Source organism: Calypte anna, chromosome 3 (assembly GCF_003957555.1).
Source record: "Calypte anna isolate BGI_N300 chromosome 3, bCalAnn1_v1.p, whole genome shotgun sequence".
Classification (NCBI taxonomy): domain Eukaryota; kingdom Metazoa; phylum Chordata; class Aves; order Apodiformes; family Trochilidae; genus Calypte; species Calypte anna.
In genome coordinates this window covers 54,710,405-54,722,567 of record NC_044246.1, presented here as the reverse complement: position 1 = coordinate 54,722,567, position 12,163 = coordinate 54,710,405, and the positions used below count along the sequence as shown (strand labels likewise).

Below are 12,163 nucleotides of genomic sequence, written 5' to 3'. Positions count from 1 at the left end.
GCTGCAACCAACAACATAAATAAAACCCTCTTCCCCAGGTTTAACAGGACAGGGCAAAATCATTTCTATGTCCTCTCTCCCACCCACCTTCTTTAGAGAGCTTCAAACTCGATTAATGCAATCAGGAACAATGAAGGTGTCATAAAGAAGTCTTGCTTTGTCACTACAAGTGAAGATGACTATGGGGTTAAAGAAATAACTGGGTCACAGAACTGTTCACACTACTTCAAAAACCCCACTACTTCAAAGGCCACTGGGATCCCATTGTGGGCAGAACCAGCAAGAGAAAACAAGTCCACCACCCCCCTTAAAGACTCATTTGAGTCAGAGAAGGGTTTCACACAAAAAGCATATGCATGCTGGAGTCTCCTTTTGCTTGTAACTAATTTCTGCATGTGTGAGCCTTTCTGTAGATACATTATCATACAGCAGGTCTGATGAAGAGATTAACAAAACTGCAAAGGAGAAACCCACTGGGACAGGACCACATCTATCAGGTCTTCCTGCACTGCCTTGTTAGGAATGGCAAACATCCTGCAATTAAAAAATGAAGGTGAACCTACCTGAGCCACACCATACTTCAGCCAGGTGGCACTCGCTCTCACCAGGCTCTTTGCACAGCTCCACCACATCTCTGCAGGTTGTTTCAGGTGTGACTGGCACCTCAGTGAAGTGCTGCTCATTGTTACTGAGGTACACAGTCAGAAACATCTGGAAAAGGTAAAGGCAAAGAATTTCAAAACAAAACCACATTGCTTTTTAAGGTACAAGCAAGTGAGACACAACCAAAGTAATTCTCTGCTTCAAGTTTACTCAAAATGACATGATAAAAAAATGTCCTTGGGGATAAGGGAGCAGAACAGAGCTGGCAGATCTTCAGGGACACTGTCCGTAGAATACAAGAGATCTTGATCCCCAGGTGTAAATAATCTAGTAAGGAAGGGAAGAAACGAGAGTAGCTGAGCCATGACCTGCTGTTCAAACTAAAAGGCAAGAGGAAACTGCACAGGCAGTTCAAGCAGGAACAGGTATATGGGGAAGAGTACAGAGATACTGCCCGCTTGTGTAGAGATGAGGCCAGGAAAGCCAGGGCATGGCTGGAGCTGAACCTGGCAAGGGATGTGTAGAATAACAAGAAGGGATTCTACAACTACATCAATGAAAAAAGGAACATTAAAGAAAACATACACACACACACACACACCCCAAAGAGAAAGTCTGTCCAGCTAGTAACAACAGACAAGGAAAAGGCTCAGGTTCTCAACAACTTTTTTTTCCTCAGTCTTCGCTGGCAACCTCTCTCCCAAAATAATAAAGCACAAGGAGGGGACAAGGGCATTGGAGTCCCTCCTATTGTATGTGAAGATCAAGTCTGTGCCCCCTGAGGAGCTTGAACATACATAAGTCTATGGGACTTGATGAGATGCATCCCAGAGCCTTGGGAGGATTGGTGGATGTGGTCACCAAGCCCCCCTCTGTGATATTTGAGAAATCATGGCAGTCAGGTGAAGTCCCTGGTGACTGGAAGAAGGGACACATCATACCCATTTTTAAAAATGGTGGTAAGGAGGACCCTGGGTACTACCAACCTGTCAGCTTTACCTCTGTGCCTGGGAAGATCATGGAACAGATCCTCCTAGAAGGTCTGATAAGGCACATGAAGGACAGGTAGGTGATCCAAGACAGCCAGCATGGCTACACAAAGGGCAAATCCTGCCTGAAGAACCTAGTGGGTTTTTATGATAGGGTACCTACATCAGTGCACAAGGAATAACTATCAACATGATCTATTTGGATTTCTGCAAGCCCTCTGACACAGTCCCCCACAATATCCTACTCATCAAGTTGGAGAAATATGGATTTGATGGGTGATGGGTGAACTGTTCAGTGGATAAGGAACTAGCTGAATGGTTGCATCCAGAGGATAGTGGTCTCCAGCTCAAAGTCCAGATGGATATCAGTGACAAGTGGTGTCCCTCAGGGTTCCATACTGTGATCTGTACTGTTTAATGTTTTCATCAATGATATAGACAGTGGGATCAAGTGCACCATCGGCAAGACTGCAGATGAAACCAAGCTGAGTGGTGCTATCAATAAGCCAGAGGGAGAGGATATCATCCAGAAGGACCTGGACAAACTGGAAAGGTGGGCCCAGGTGAAGCTCATGAGCTTCAACAAGACCAAGTGCAGGGTCCTGCACCTGGGTCAGAACAATCTGCACAATCAGTAGAGGCTTGGGGATGAGGCTTTAGAAAGCAGCCCAAGAGAAAAGGACTTGGGGATGCTGGTGGATGAAAAGCTGTACACAAGCCAACACTGCAAGTTTGCAACTTGGAAGGCAAATCACATCCTGGGCTGCACCAAAGTGTGGTCAGCAAATCGAGAGGTGATTCTGCCACTTTACTCTGCTCTGGTAAGACCTCACCGGGAGTACTGCATCCAGCTCTGGAGCCCTCAATACAGGCAAGACATGGACCTGATAGAGCAGGTCCAGAGGAAGGCTACAAAAATGATCAGGGAGCTGAAACATCTCTTATGAAGACAGGCTGAGGGAGCTGGGGATTGTTCAGGCTGGAGAAAAGAAGGCTCTGGGCAGACCTAATAGCAACCTTCCAGTATCTGAAGGGACCACACTAAAATTACCTGTTTGCAAGAGCCTATAGTGGTAGGATGAGGGATGATTTGGTTTTAAATTTGGACTTACTGCTCCTTCCTTCTCTTTGAAGGTGGTGTTTCAGAACTCCTCCCACATTACTACACATACATACTGCTCCTACTTGATGCAGCAGGAGACAGCCATCTAGAGCTTACAGATACTCTTTATAGGGAAAAATTATGACAATTACATCTGTAGGGAAGACATACATATGGCTACATATACTATACTACACAGGCAGTGAAGTAGAAACATACTTTGCATTTTTACAACACCCTTCACCTTGAGGTTTCTTAGAAACACATTAACTTGCTGCATCCTTAGCCTCTGAATACAAGGTCCTCCCCACCATTCATAGGAAAATAAGAATATTTTACTTTGCTTCTTCTTCACTGCTGTAGAAGTATCCTTGATCTTTTGTTAATCTGTATAAACACACCACACAGCTAGATGTTATTCTTGCTTTTGTCTTTCCTGCCACAACCATAAAGCACACATTTTAAAAATCACAGAAAATATTATGATTATTGCCGCTGAACACCACCTCACTCTATGCCTTGATATTTGCTATGAAAGTTTAGTTGCTAGTCAAAAATTAATCTTAATTCCCTTCTAAGACCTATTATCTGCTGGCTGGTTGTTGCACAACTTCCAGCAACACAGAAAATCATTCAAATGTCTCCAGAAAGCAATTACTCAACTAAGAATTTCAAGCAATAGAAACACTGGCTACATGAAAAAGTCTATATTCACACAGCAGAAAAAAACATTCTTGCAGGAAAAGACACAAATCCTTGCCTGTCCTCATTTTTAGAAAGTAAAAGGCATATACATCCTTACAGATAAAAGGCCAAAACTTAAAAAAACCCAAAAAACAAACATGAAAAAAACCACCACACTGCCAAATCAAGCAATGCAAGAGAGAGCTTTAAATATATAATCCTTAAATATAACGAAAAAAACCCAACCAACCAAACCAAAAAAACAACCCCCCAAAAAACCCAGAACCAGCAATAACGCAAGTACTATTTCAGTGACTTTAGAGTGAATACTCTAGAACAAGTATTACAGGTATTTTTGATGCCACTACAAAATGAAATTTAGCCTCATCTTCTTCACAGTTTTTAGAACCCCTTCTTAGGGATTCTCCCAGAATATAACCAATGCACGTGCGCATCCCTGATATGTCCAAAGCCTTTCCAGGGCTCTTTCAAATGCCAAGATCCCTTCAAACCCTAGGAGAGAAGCTGCCTTTATTCTTTTGAAATCTTCTGTGAAAGTACTCCACACTCAATATGTCTTGTTATTTAGTGTAAATACTTATCCCACGTGTGGCAGTATAAACACTTGCAAACAGTATTTTGGGCCCTGGCACTACACCAGATTTAGCACCAAAAGCATGCAGAGTTTCTGATCTCTGGTTTGGCCCAGCTCATTGAGACAGCAGTTTCTGATAAATTCCTGAAGACCTTCTTACAAATATTCACTGAGCAGAAAAAAAACAACTGCTAAAAGAGAGCTCAGAACTGCCTGTAATCCTTAGAAAATGTTCAGAGCCCCCCAGCCATTTCCTTGTCACATGGCAAAGACAAACACACACTTGTGGCTTGTAAGGAGAGGAATTAGGAGACAAAGTGTGGAAAATGCAAAGGCAGCACCAAGATTCCTCTTACAGACCAATGGAAGGCAGCAATACCGGAAAGCTGCCCCAAGAGCCTTCTCTTCTCCAGGCTGAACAACCCCAACCTTTCAGCCTGTGTTCCTATAGGAGAGGTGTTCCATCCCTCTGATCATCTTTGTGGCCTCCCTCTGGTCTTGCTCCAAGAGATCCATGTGTCCCCTGTGTTGAGGGCTCCAGAACTGCACACAGCACTCCAGGTGAGGTCTCACGAGATCAAGGAGGAGAATCAAAGATGCTGCTTACTCTTTTCTTATCCTGGAGCAGAGCATCCCACCTGTCAGCCAGGGTCACAGATGCTCACCCACAGGTGGCAGTGAATTTGTTTTAATGCTTATCCCTCTCTGGTAAGCTTTGTGTGAGCCAGAACTGCATGACAGGCAGTCAGACAGTATCAGCTTACCAGAGACACTTATATAGCAAAGATGGGAGCAACCCTTGTGCTGTTTACATCACAGAAGTAGTGACCTAAATCCAAGAGACAAAGCTCCCCAAGCAGGAACTCTGATACTCATCTTTTTATCTTCGGTCACTTAACATGCTGTCTTTCAGCTATAGTGTTTCTAGAGAAGGCCTACAGTGGGGGATGCCATGTACAACCGGGTAAGAATACCATTTAACGAGAAAAATTTGTGCAGAAAAGGATAAAATAGAGGCTCACAAATAGCTTTACAGTGTTAACTATTTAAGTGTTACATAGGTAAATAAAACACATCAACACTTCACATTTAATACTACATAACCTTGTATTCAGAACACTATATCACAAAGGCCGTGTATCTGCTGTAATATTTTTTAGCTTTAAAAGATGAGCAAACAGATGGAATTAAAAGAAGATTATTAAACCCATGGTATTATACACAAAGCAGACCTAATTTGACCCTAGCAGGCTCTTCAGTGTGCCTGATTATATCCAGCTGTCAATCCCTAAGATTTGCCAATACAGACAACTATGCAGGAAGGATCACGTTTCCATTTCTAAGCACAATGCTCAGGATAATTACTAATACATTAAGCCAAAAGCACTCAACCTGCTGTGTGCAAGCCATTTCTGAGACCTAGTAGTGCCTGGATTATCCTCTACCCCGCCTATTCTAGGAACTGGAAGGGAAAAAAAGCAACTTCAAATTCCCTAAAACCAAACTTCAAAGACTTAAGACTCTAAAGCAACTGAAAGGGTACAAGATTGACACAACCTTTGCAGCTTCCTAATCCTACTTCACTTTAGCTAGATGGACAACGACGAGATGATTGAGAAGTTCTGTAAGTAGCTGTGTCTCCTCTCTCCCATCCAAATGGCTGTAACTTACCACCTTGAAGAGGAGAAGCAAGGAGCTAGCCCTGCCTGCTCCTATTGCCTACACATCTGCAAAGCCTCCTGGGGTAGCCTACTCTCTGTCTGGCCACACTGAAGCCTAAGGCAAGCACTGAGCAGAGAGGTTTCATCACAGAGATGTGTTTTCTCCCCAGAGAGGAGTGGAAAATGTCAAGAAGCTGGTGTGGAAAAAAAACCAAAACAGCTACGGCTTCTTGGCACTTCTTGTAACCCTTGGTGGCTACTGTGGCTTGCACCACCTGGGAACAATCCAGTGGTTACTAAACAACCCTACCAGACAGCTTATATTGATATTTGATCACTGCCTGGCAGTGAAAAAGAAACAAGAATACTCAAGACACCTTCCTTGTTCAGAACTTTGAATCCTGTAGATTGCATCAAGCTTGACTGTAACGTACAGTTTCTGGCTCCTACTTAAAATTGAAGATATTAAGACAGTTACACATAGGCATCCAGGAATTAAGACAGAAGGAAAAAAGGAAAAGAAAAAAAAAAAACCAACAACATGTAAAAAATCAGTTTCAAGCAAGGCTAACTACTGAAGCAGTTCCTTTTAAAAATCACATCACAGATTTCAGCTGACTCTGCTACAGCTTAGAAAATGAAATTTTGCAGTTTTGGAGCCACCAACTGAGGCAGTTCAATTGGACACACCAAGGCTGTCATATATATGACCACAAGGACACCAGAGTTAAAGCAAGAGTGTTTTTGCAAGGACTGACAATGACATATGACTTGCAAACAACTGCATAACTGAAAATAAAGATCTTTGTCTCAAAAAAGCCTGTCTAAAAAATAGGTATGCGTTACTACTTCGAGTCCTCTCAGCATGAAATATATCATTTTATTTCAACCCATATTACTAGCACATCACCTCCAAATACCTACAGCCCATTCAGTCTGGGCTGTAATCTGTCCAGGAGCAGGAAAAGAACATAGCTAGAAAAGCAACCAAATGTGGGCAGAAGAGGGAATAGACAAAAGCAAGTCACACCCCACTTTATAATCCTCCATCTCCCTCTCACACATCAGTCCCAAATAGTCTTGTATTTGCCCACAAATGTGATTCATTTGTTGTTAAGCTCATCAAAAGGATAATTTCATACAGTTGCTCTGATATTTAATATGGCATAACAGGTCTTGACATCTGTAAGTTTTTAATTGAAAGTAAAATACTTAAGTATAGCTAGCTCTACAGAAGTGCTAGGCTACATTTTGGGCATAAAAAAACAAACAAACAAACAAAACCCAAAAAACCCCACACAACTAAAACCAGCTTCTAAACCTGTTTGGAATACAAACCTGAGCAAACACATGCCTTAAATTTTACATCCATCCAAGATATTGTTTCATAACAAAGACTTCATATCAATCTTCTCCTAAGATCAGAAGATGTCAATTGATTAAGGGGAGGAAAGATAAAGAGAAATGCAATTTTATTTTTCAGCTTTGATGTTGTTTCTGTAAGGCTCAAACTTCTCTTACTCCATACTTCCTATAAAACTGGCATCGTACACCTTGGGTATTAAAAGACATTTAAATTGTACATTTTCTAATCAATATACTAATAATATTCAAATTACTCAGGAGGTAAGTATCCAGGGGAAAATTCTATTATTGTGCATGATGCAAGTGAAATACAAAGACTTTGCTGATTGCTGAAACCACCAGGAGTTAAAAGAACGAACATATTTTTTCCTCCAACAGTTTCTAGTGAAAGATGTAATTTAGACCATGAAATTTTCAACAACAATTACCTTCCAAACTAAAATCCAGTCCTTGGTCCCTAATAAAGTCTTGTAAAACAAAGATAAAAAAAAAAGCCAACCACAAGAAAAAAAAGTAACTTAACCATGGTTTTCACTATCTGTTGAATTCGTGACTTGATGCAGTCTACCTACATAGCAACAGAAACTGGAGTGTGTATTCACATAGCATTTTTCATCTTCAAAGCATCTTATGATCAGGAAATTTTAACACAAGCAAGCAGTTTCCTGCTTTACAAGCAGAGTAACTGGGGCATATGAAAAGGCAAAGACAGAGACAAGAACATAAACTGGTAGCCAAACACACATACTGTCTCTGGAAATCATTATTTCATTACCTTGCATTAGAAGAAAAAACGTAATTCTGTACCACATTCTCTGCATTTTAGACTGAAACCTAATATCTTTGACCTACATAACAGTAGTTGGGAGTTGCTGTATTTCCATAACACAGCTAAGTAATGGTCTGCTTGCAAAAAAGTATTCTTGGCTCTCATTTTCAAAGAGGCACTAAAAGTCACTCTTAAGGTTAACGATGCAATGCTTTTCAGTAATATTCTCACTGTTATCTGACTTACACATATTCTATTACACTGAAATGTTTCAACTGACAATTTATCTTCCTAAAATACGCAGAGCATGCACCCCTGAAGTGCTGTATAAACAAGCCTCCAAAAAGGAACTCACAGCATTCCCTTCAATGACTCTTCTACACAGTGTGGTTACATGGCAGCAATATACATCAGTAAAGAAAACAAATTTCACAAGTATCAAAAATAGCTTTTTTTAAACACTGCATGGGGTGGAAATTAATTATAACATAATTTACAACTGGAACTAAAATATAGTTTTAAGATTTAATTTTAGCTGAGAAAAGAGGAATGTAATTTTTTTAGAAATAATATATTGACTATCAAATTTCAAGTACAGATGACAGAAATGAGAAATAACTGCTTCCACCAAGAGATCAAGTATCCACAGTTTTAAACACAAATGAGTTTTTCCTGATAAATACAGAATTATTCCAAACAAAGAGTATTAAAGTCTTGCATCTTACATAGCAGGAACACTGAGTCTGCACCTTCCCAGATAGCAGCAAAGAGATCAGCTGCTAAAATAGGTATTTGTGCTGACTTGATGTAACTTTCTAAACAACAGAAGACAGCCTGCACAACAGCACATTTTCCTGTTCTTATAAGCAGCATACTGAGCTGGTGCACAGTTATAGCTCTTCATTTAATGCAAAGAATACTTCAATAAGAAAGCAATTCAGCAATTCTTTTGCAAATTCCTCAGATTAAGGTAAACAAAAGACTGTAACACACTTACTAGAAGACAGTCACATGGGATGATTGCTACCCCCAGTCCTGTTCATATTCAGCTGTTCAGTAAATCTAGGTTCAACAGAAATGCAAGATTTGATATTTGCCTATAGCTATGCCCAAATGCATGGAGTTAGAGTCTTGCCATCTCACCCACGGCACACACTATCCCATTTAAATTGTACTGGTTTCTGGCCATAAAAGCGAGAAAGGAAGTTATGATGCAAGGTAGGTGGAGTACAGTAGGAAGCATTATGGCATTGTTCAGATTATTCCTAGTCTGTATAAAGCTCAGCCCTTTTCCCTTTCAGTTGCACCACTGGAGGAAACAAGGCTGTGCCTTTACTTTCAAAGGCATGGTAGTTCATACTTATATAGATTATTTTGGAGATAAGTTTATCATGTAATTGTATTTCACCTTGTTTAAAATATCTTTTTTTTTTCCCCAGATTTTAAAATACAATCTATATTTACCCACATCTCTGGGGGGGGGATGTGGAAAAAGAGCTGGAAATGGCAAAAAGGAAGTCTTTCCCTACCCTTCCTTTCTTTATTCTTCTTTTCCCTACTGTAGAGAGAAGAGAATGAAAATCATCTGCTTTTGGTAAATATTAGTTAAACTGGGCAAACACTATAGAACAAACGCCAAATTACATTTCACTATCAGGCATGTATCTGAATGATCATCAAGGGAAACTGCAGAGCTTCAAGGAAAACAGTCCAGATTTCTGGCCATTCTTGTCATCTGAAATTAATGGCTGTAGGTCCACAATCCTCCTACTTATTGGATTGCAACATCAAAGGCAGAACTCAATGCTTCAGTTCAGACTTAAAAATTAAAAAGATGCAATCTTCCTGTCAAACGTTACAGAAAATGATCATCATCATCATTACTTCCACTTCAAATCCAAGTTACTTTTTCTCACTGTGTTTTTCTTCAATCATTCTGTTATATTATATAAGAGCAAAAGTCCTCCCATAATCTAGACATCTAAAAGAGAAAGGTCCATGCCAATGGATTTCACTACTTTGGATTAATGGTAAGCAAAGCAGCAATATACTTCATGCTTCTTTGCTTTGCTACATAGTACTGAAGACAAGAATGTCTCAAATTACTTACAATTTTGCACTGAGGATATCAGCATTATGTAAAAGAAAATATTCTAAAAGATGTTGGGTTGTTTTTTAAGATAAATAAACTAAATTGGTTTCATCAGTAACACATGTAGAAAACCACAGCCTTTTACTGCACACCCACATTTGCCAACACATCATGTACAGCTCAGTCTGCTCAGGCCCGAATCCACACTTGAATTTTCAAGAGTTTAGTTAAACAAATGCAGGAATTCAGAGTAAACAAACCTAAATACAGTCTTCATATTGTACCACACAGCAGCATGTTCACATATCTCTTCCCATTGCCACCTGTGAAGTTCCACTCTTCCACACACTAACCTCCATTCCCCCCCTGGCCCAAGTACTCTTCCATTTTCTCTGCAAATCTTTATTCATGGCTACTTAGAACCATCTTTTGCTCTGCTGGACACTTCACCAAAACCCACCATTGAAAGCAAACCTATACATAACTTGCACTGTTGGCGTTCTACTTGGACTTTGCTTCTCCACCTCCTGGGTGGGTCTTTGGAGGCTTACCTGTCCAGGCAGACAGATTGCTTCATCTTCTGCATCCAACATTGAGTTACAAACACTTGGTGCACAAGAGACAAAAAAACAAACTTATTTTCAGGGCACATAACAAGAGCCTGAAGCCAAGGCAACATCCAAATATAATAAGTGGGGTTATGAACTCAAACTTAAGCCAAAATCTGAATTTTTTACACTTATATCAAGCAGGTAGGCAGCTACTGTACTTTTAAAAAAAAAAAAAAAAAAAAAAAGGAACTAAATAAAAGTAAAGAAAAAAGAAACTAAGCTATTCTTGCTGCTTTTGGCTGTGCATCCCCTCCATTGGGAAATAAGTGTTACTGCTCTCCTAGCTTCCTATACAGCCAGAGTCTTAAATGCTGCCTGTCAGGACACTTGAGAATTACACCTCCCACTTAAGATGCATGTATATTCTTACAATTAAAAGAAAGACTCATATTTTTCCTCAAAAACAATCTTGTACAAGCCAGGACCCTTCACAGAGAAAAGCAAAGGGATCCATATCAGGGAGTAAAGGATGTGAGGTGCTGGTGGATGGAAGGATGATCATGAGCCAACAATGTGTCCTTGTGGCCAAGAAGGCCAATGGCATCCTGGGTTGCATTAGAAAGGAAGTGCTTAGTAGGTCAAGAGAGGTTCTTCTCTCCGTCTTCTCTGCCCCGGTGAGGCCACACCTGGAATATTGTGTCCAGTTCTGGGCCCCTCAATTCCAGAAGAACTGGGAACTGCTTGAGAGAGTCCAGCACAGAGCAACCAAGATGATGAAGGGAGTGGAAAACCTCCCTTATGAGGAAAGGCTTAGGGAGCTGGGGCTCTTCAGCTTGGAGAATGAGGGGCAACCTCATTAATGTTTATAAATATGTAAGGGGCAAGTGCCAGGAGGATGGAGCCAAGCTTTTCTCGGGGTGACTAACAATAGGACAAGGGGCAATGGTTATAAACTGGAGCATAGGCATCTCTGTATAAATACTAGGAAGTATTTTTTTTCACTATGAGGGTGACAGGGCACTGGTCCAGGCTGCCCAGGGAGGTTGCAGGTAGACATCCAAATATAGGAGACATCCAAAGCCCACCTGGAGACATCCAAAGCCCACCTGGATGTGTTCCTGTGTGACCCACAGGTGACCCTGCTTTGGCAGGGGGGGGTTGGACTAGGTGATCTCTAGAGGTCCCTGGCAACCCCTAACTTTCTATGATTCTATGAAAGAACATTTAACACAACCTACACCTAAATAAAATGAGCTACCACAGTTAATTGGCACCTATACAACCCATACCACACCACCCACTCCCTAAGACACCAGCTCTTTACTGGGTTTAAAAATATTCATTCTGGGCTTTCCCAGCCAACATATAAGACTCTCACCAATAAAAAGACAATCAACATTCACACTAGGAAGCATTTGACCTCATCCCACCAGAACTGCCAGTCAAATTCAGGTTTATCAAGCAACAAGTACCTCACTACACAAAGTAAACCTTCAATTTACTGGCAACAGGGATCTGTGCTCCTAGGAGCAATCATGGAGGGGGCAGAAAAGAGGATATTTTTTTGTTTTGGTTTGGTTTTTTTGTGAGTCAACATTCATCTCAAACAGTTTAAAAAATAAATATACAGGAAAGAACAAGAGAGCAGAAGTTTTGTAATTTAATAACAACACAAAACAAATCATGTAGCAAGTTAGAAAAAAAAAGAAGTGTAGAACCCGAGTATACTCCAGTCCCAGAGATTTCACCGAG

The 12,163-nt window shown here is 40.6% G+C and overlaps 1 protein-coding gene across 3 annotated transcripts in view; it reads right to left on the bottom strand.

Moving 5' to 3' along the window:
• TP53BP2 (tumor protein p53 binding protein 2) overlaps window positions 1–12,163 on the bottom strand; it is a 51,708-nt gene that overhangs the window by 29,837 nt on the left and 9,708 nt on the right. For 2 of the 3 annotated variants that reach the window (XM_030447314.1, XM_030447312.1), the window contains exon 2: window positions 564–711. The exons of the other annotated variant lie outside the window; for it this stretch is intronic. In XM_030447314.1, coding sequence (XP_030303174.1) covers window positions 564–711 — 148 coding nt within the window. The remainder of the gene's footprint in view (window positions 1–563; window positions 712–12,163) is intronic. 3 annotated transcript variants of the gene reach the window in all.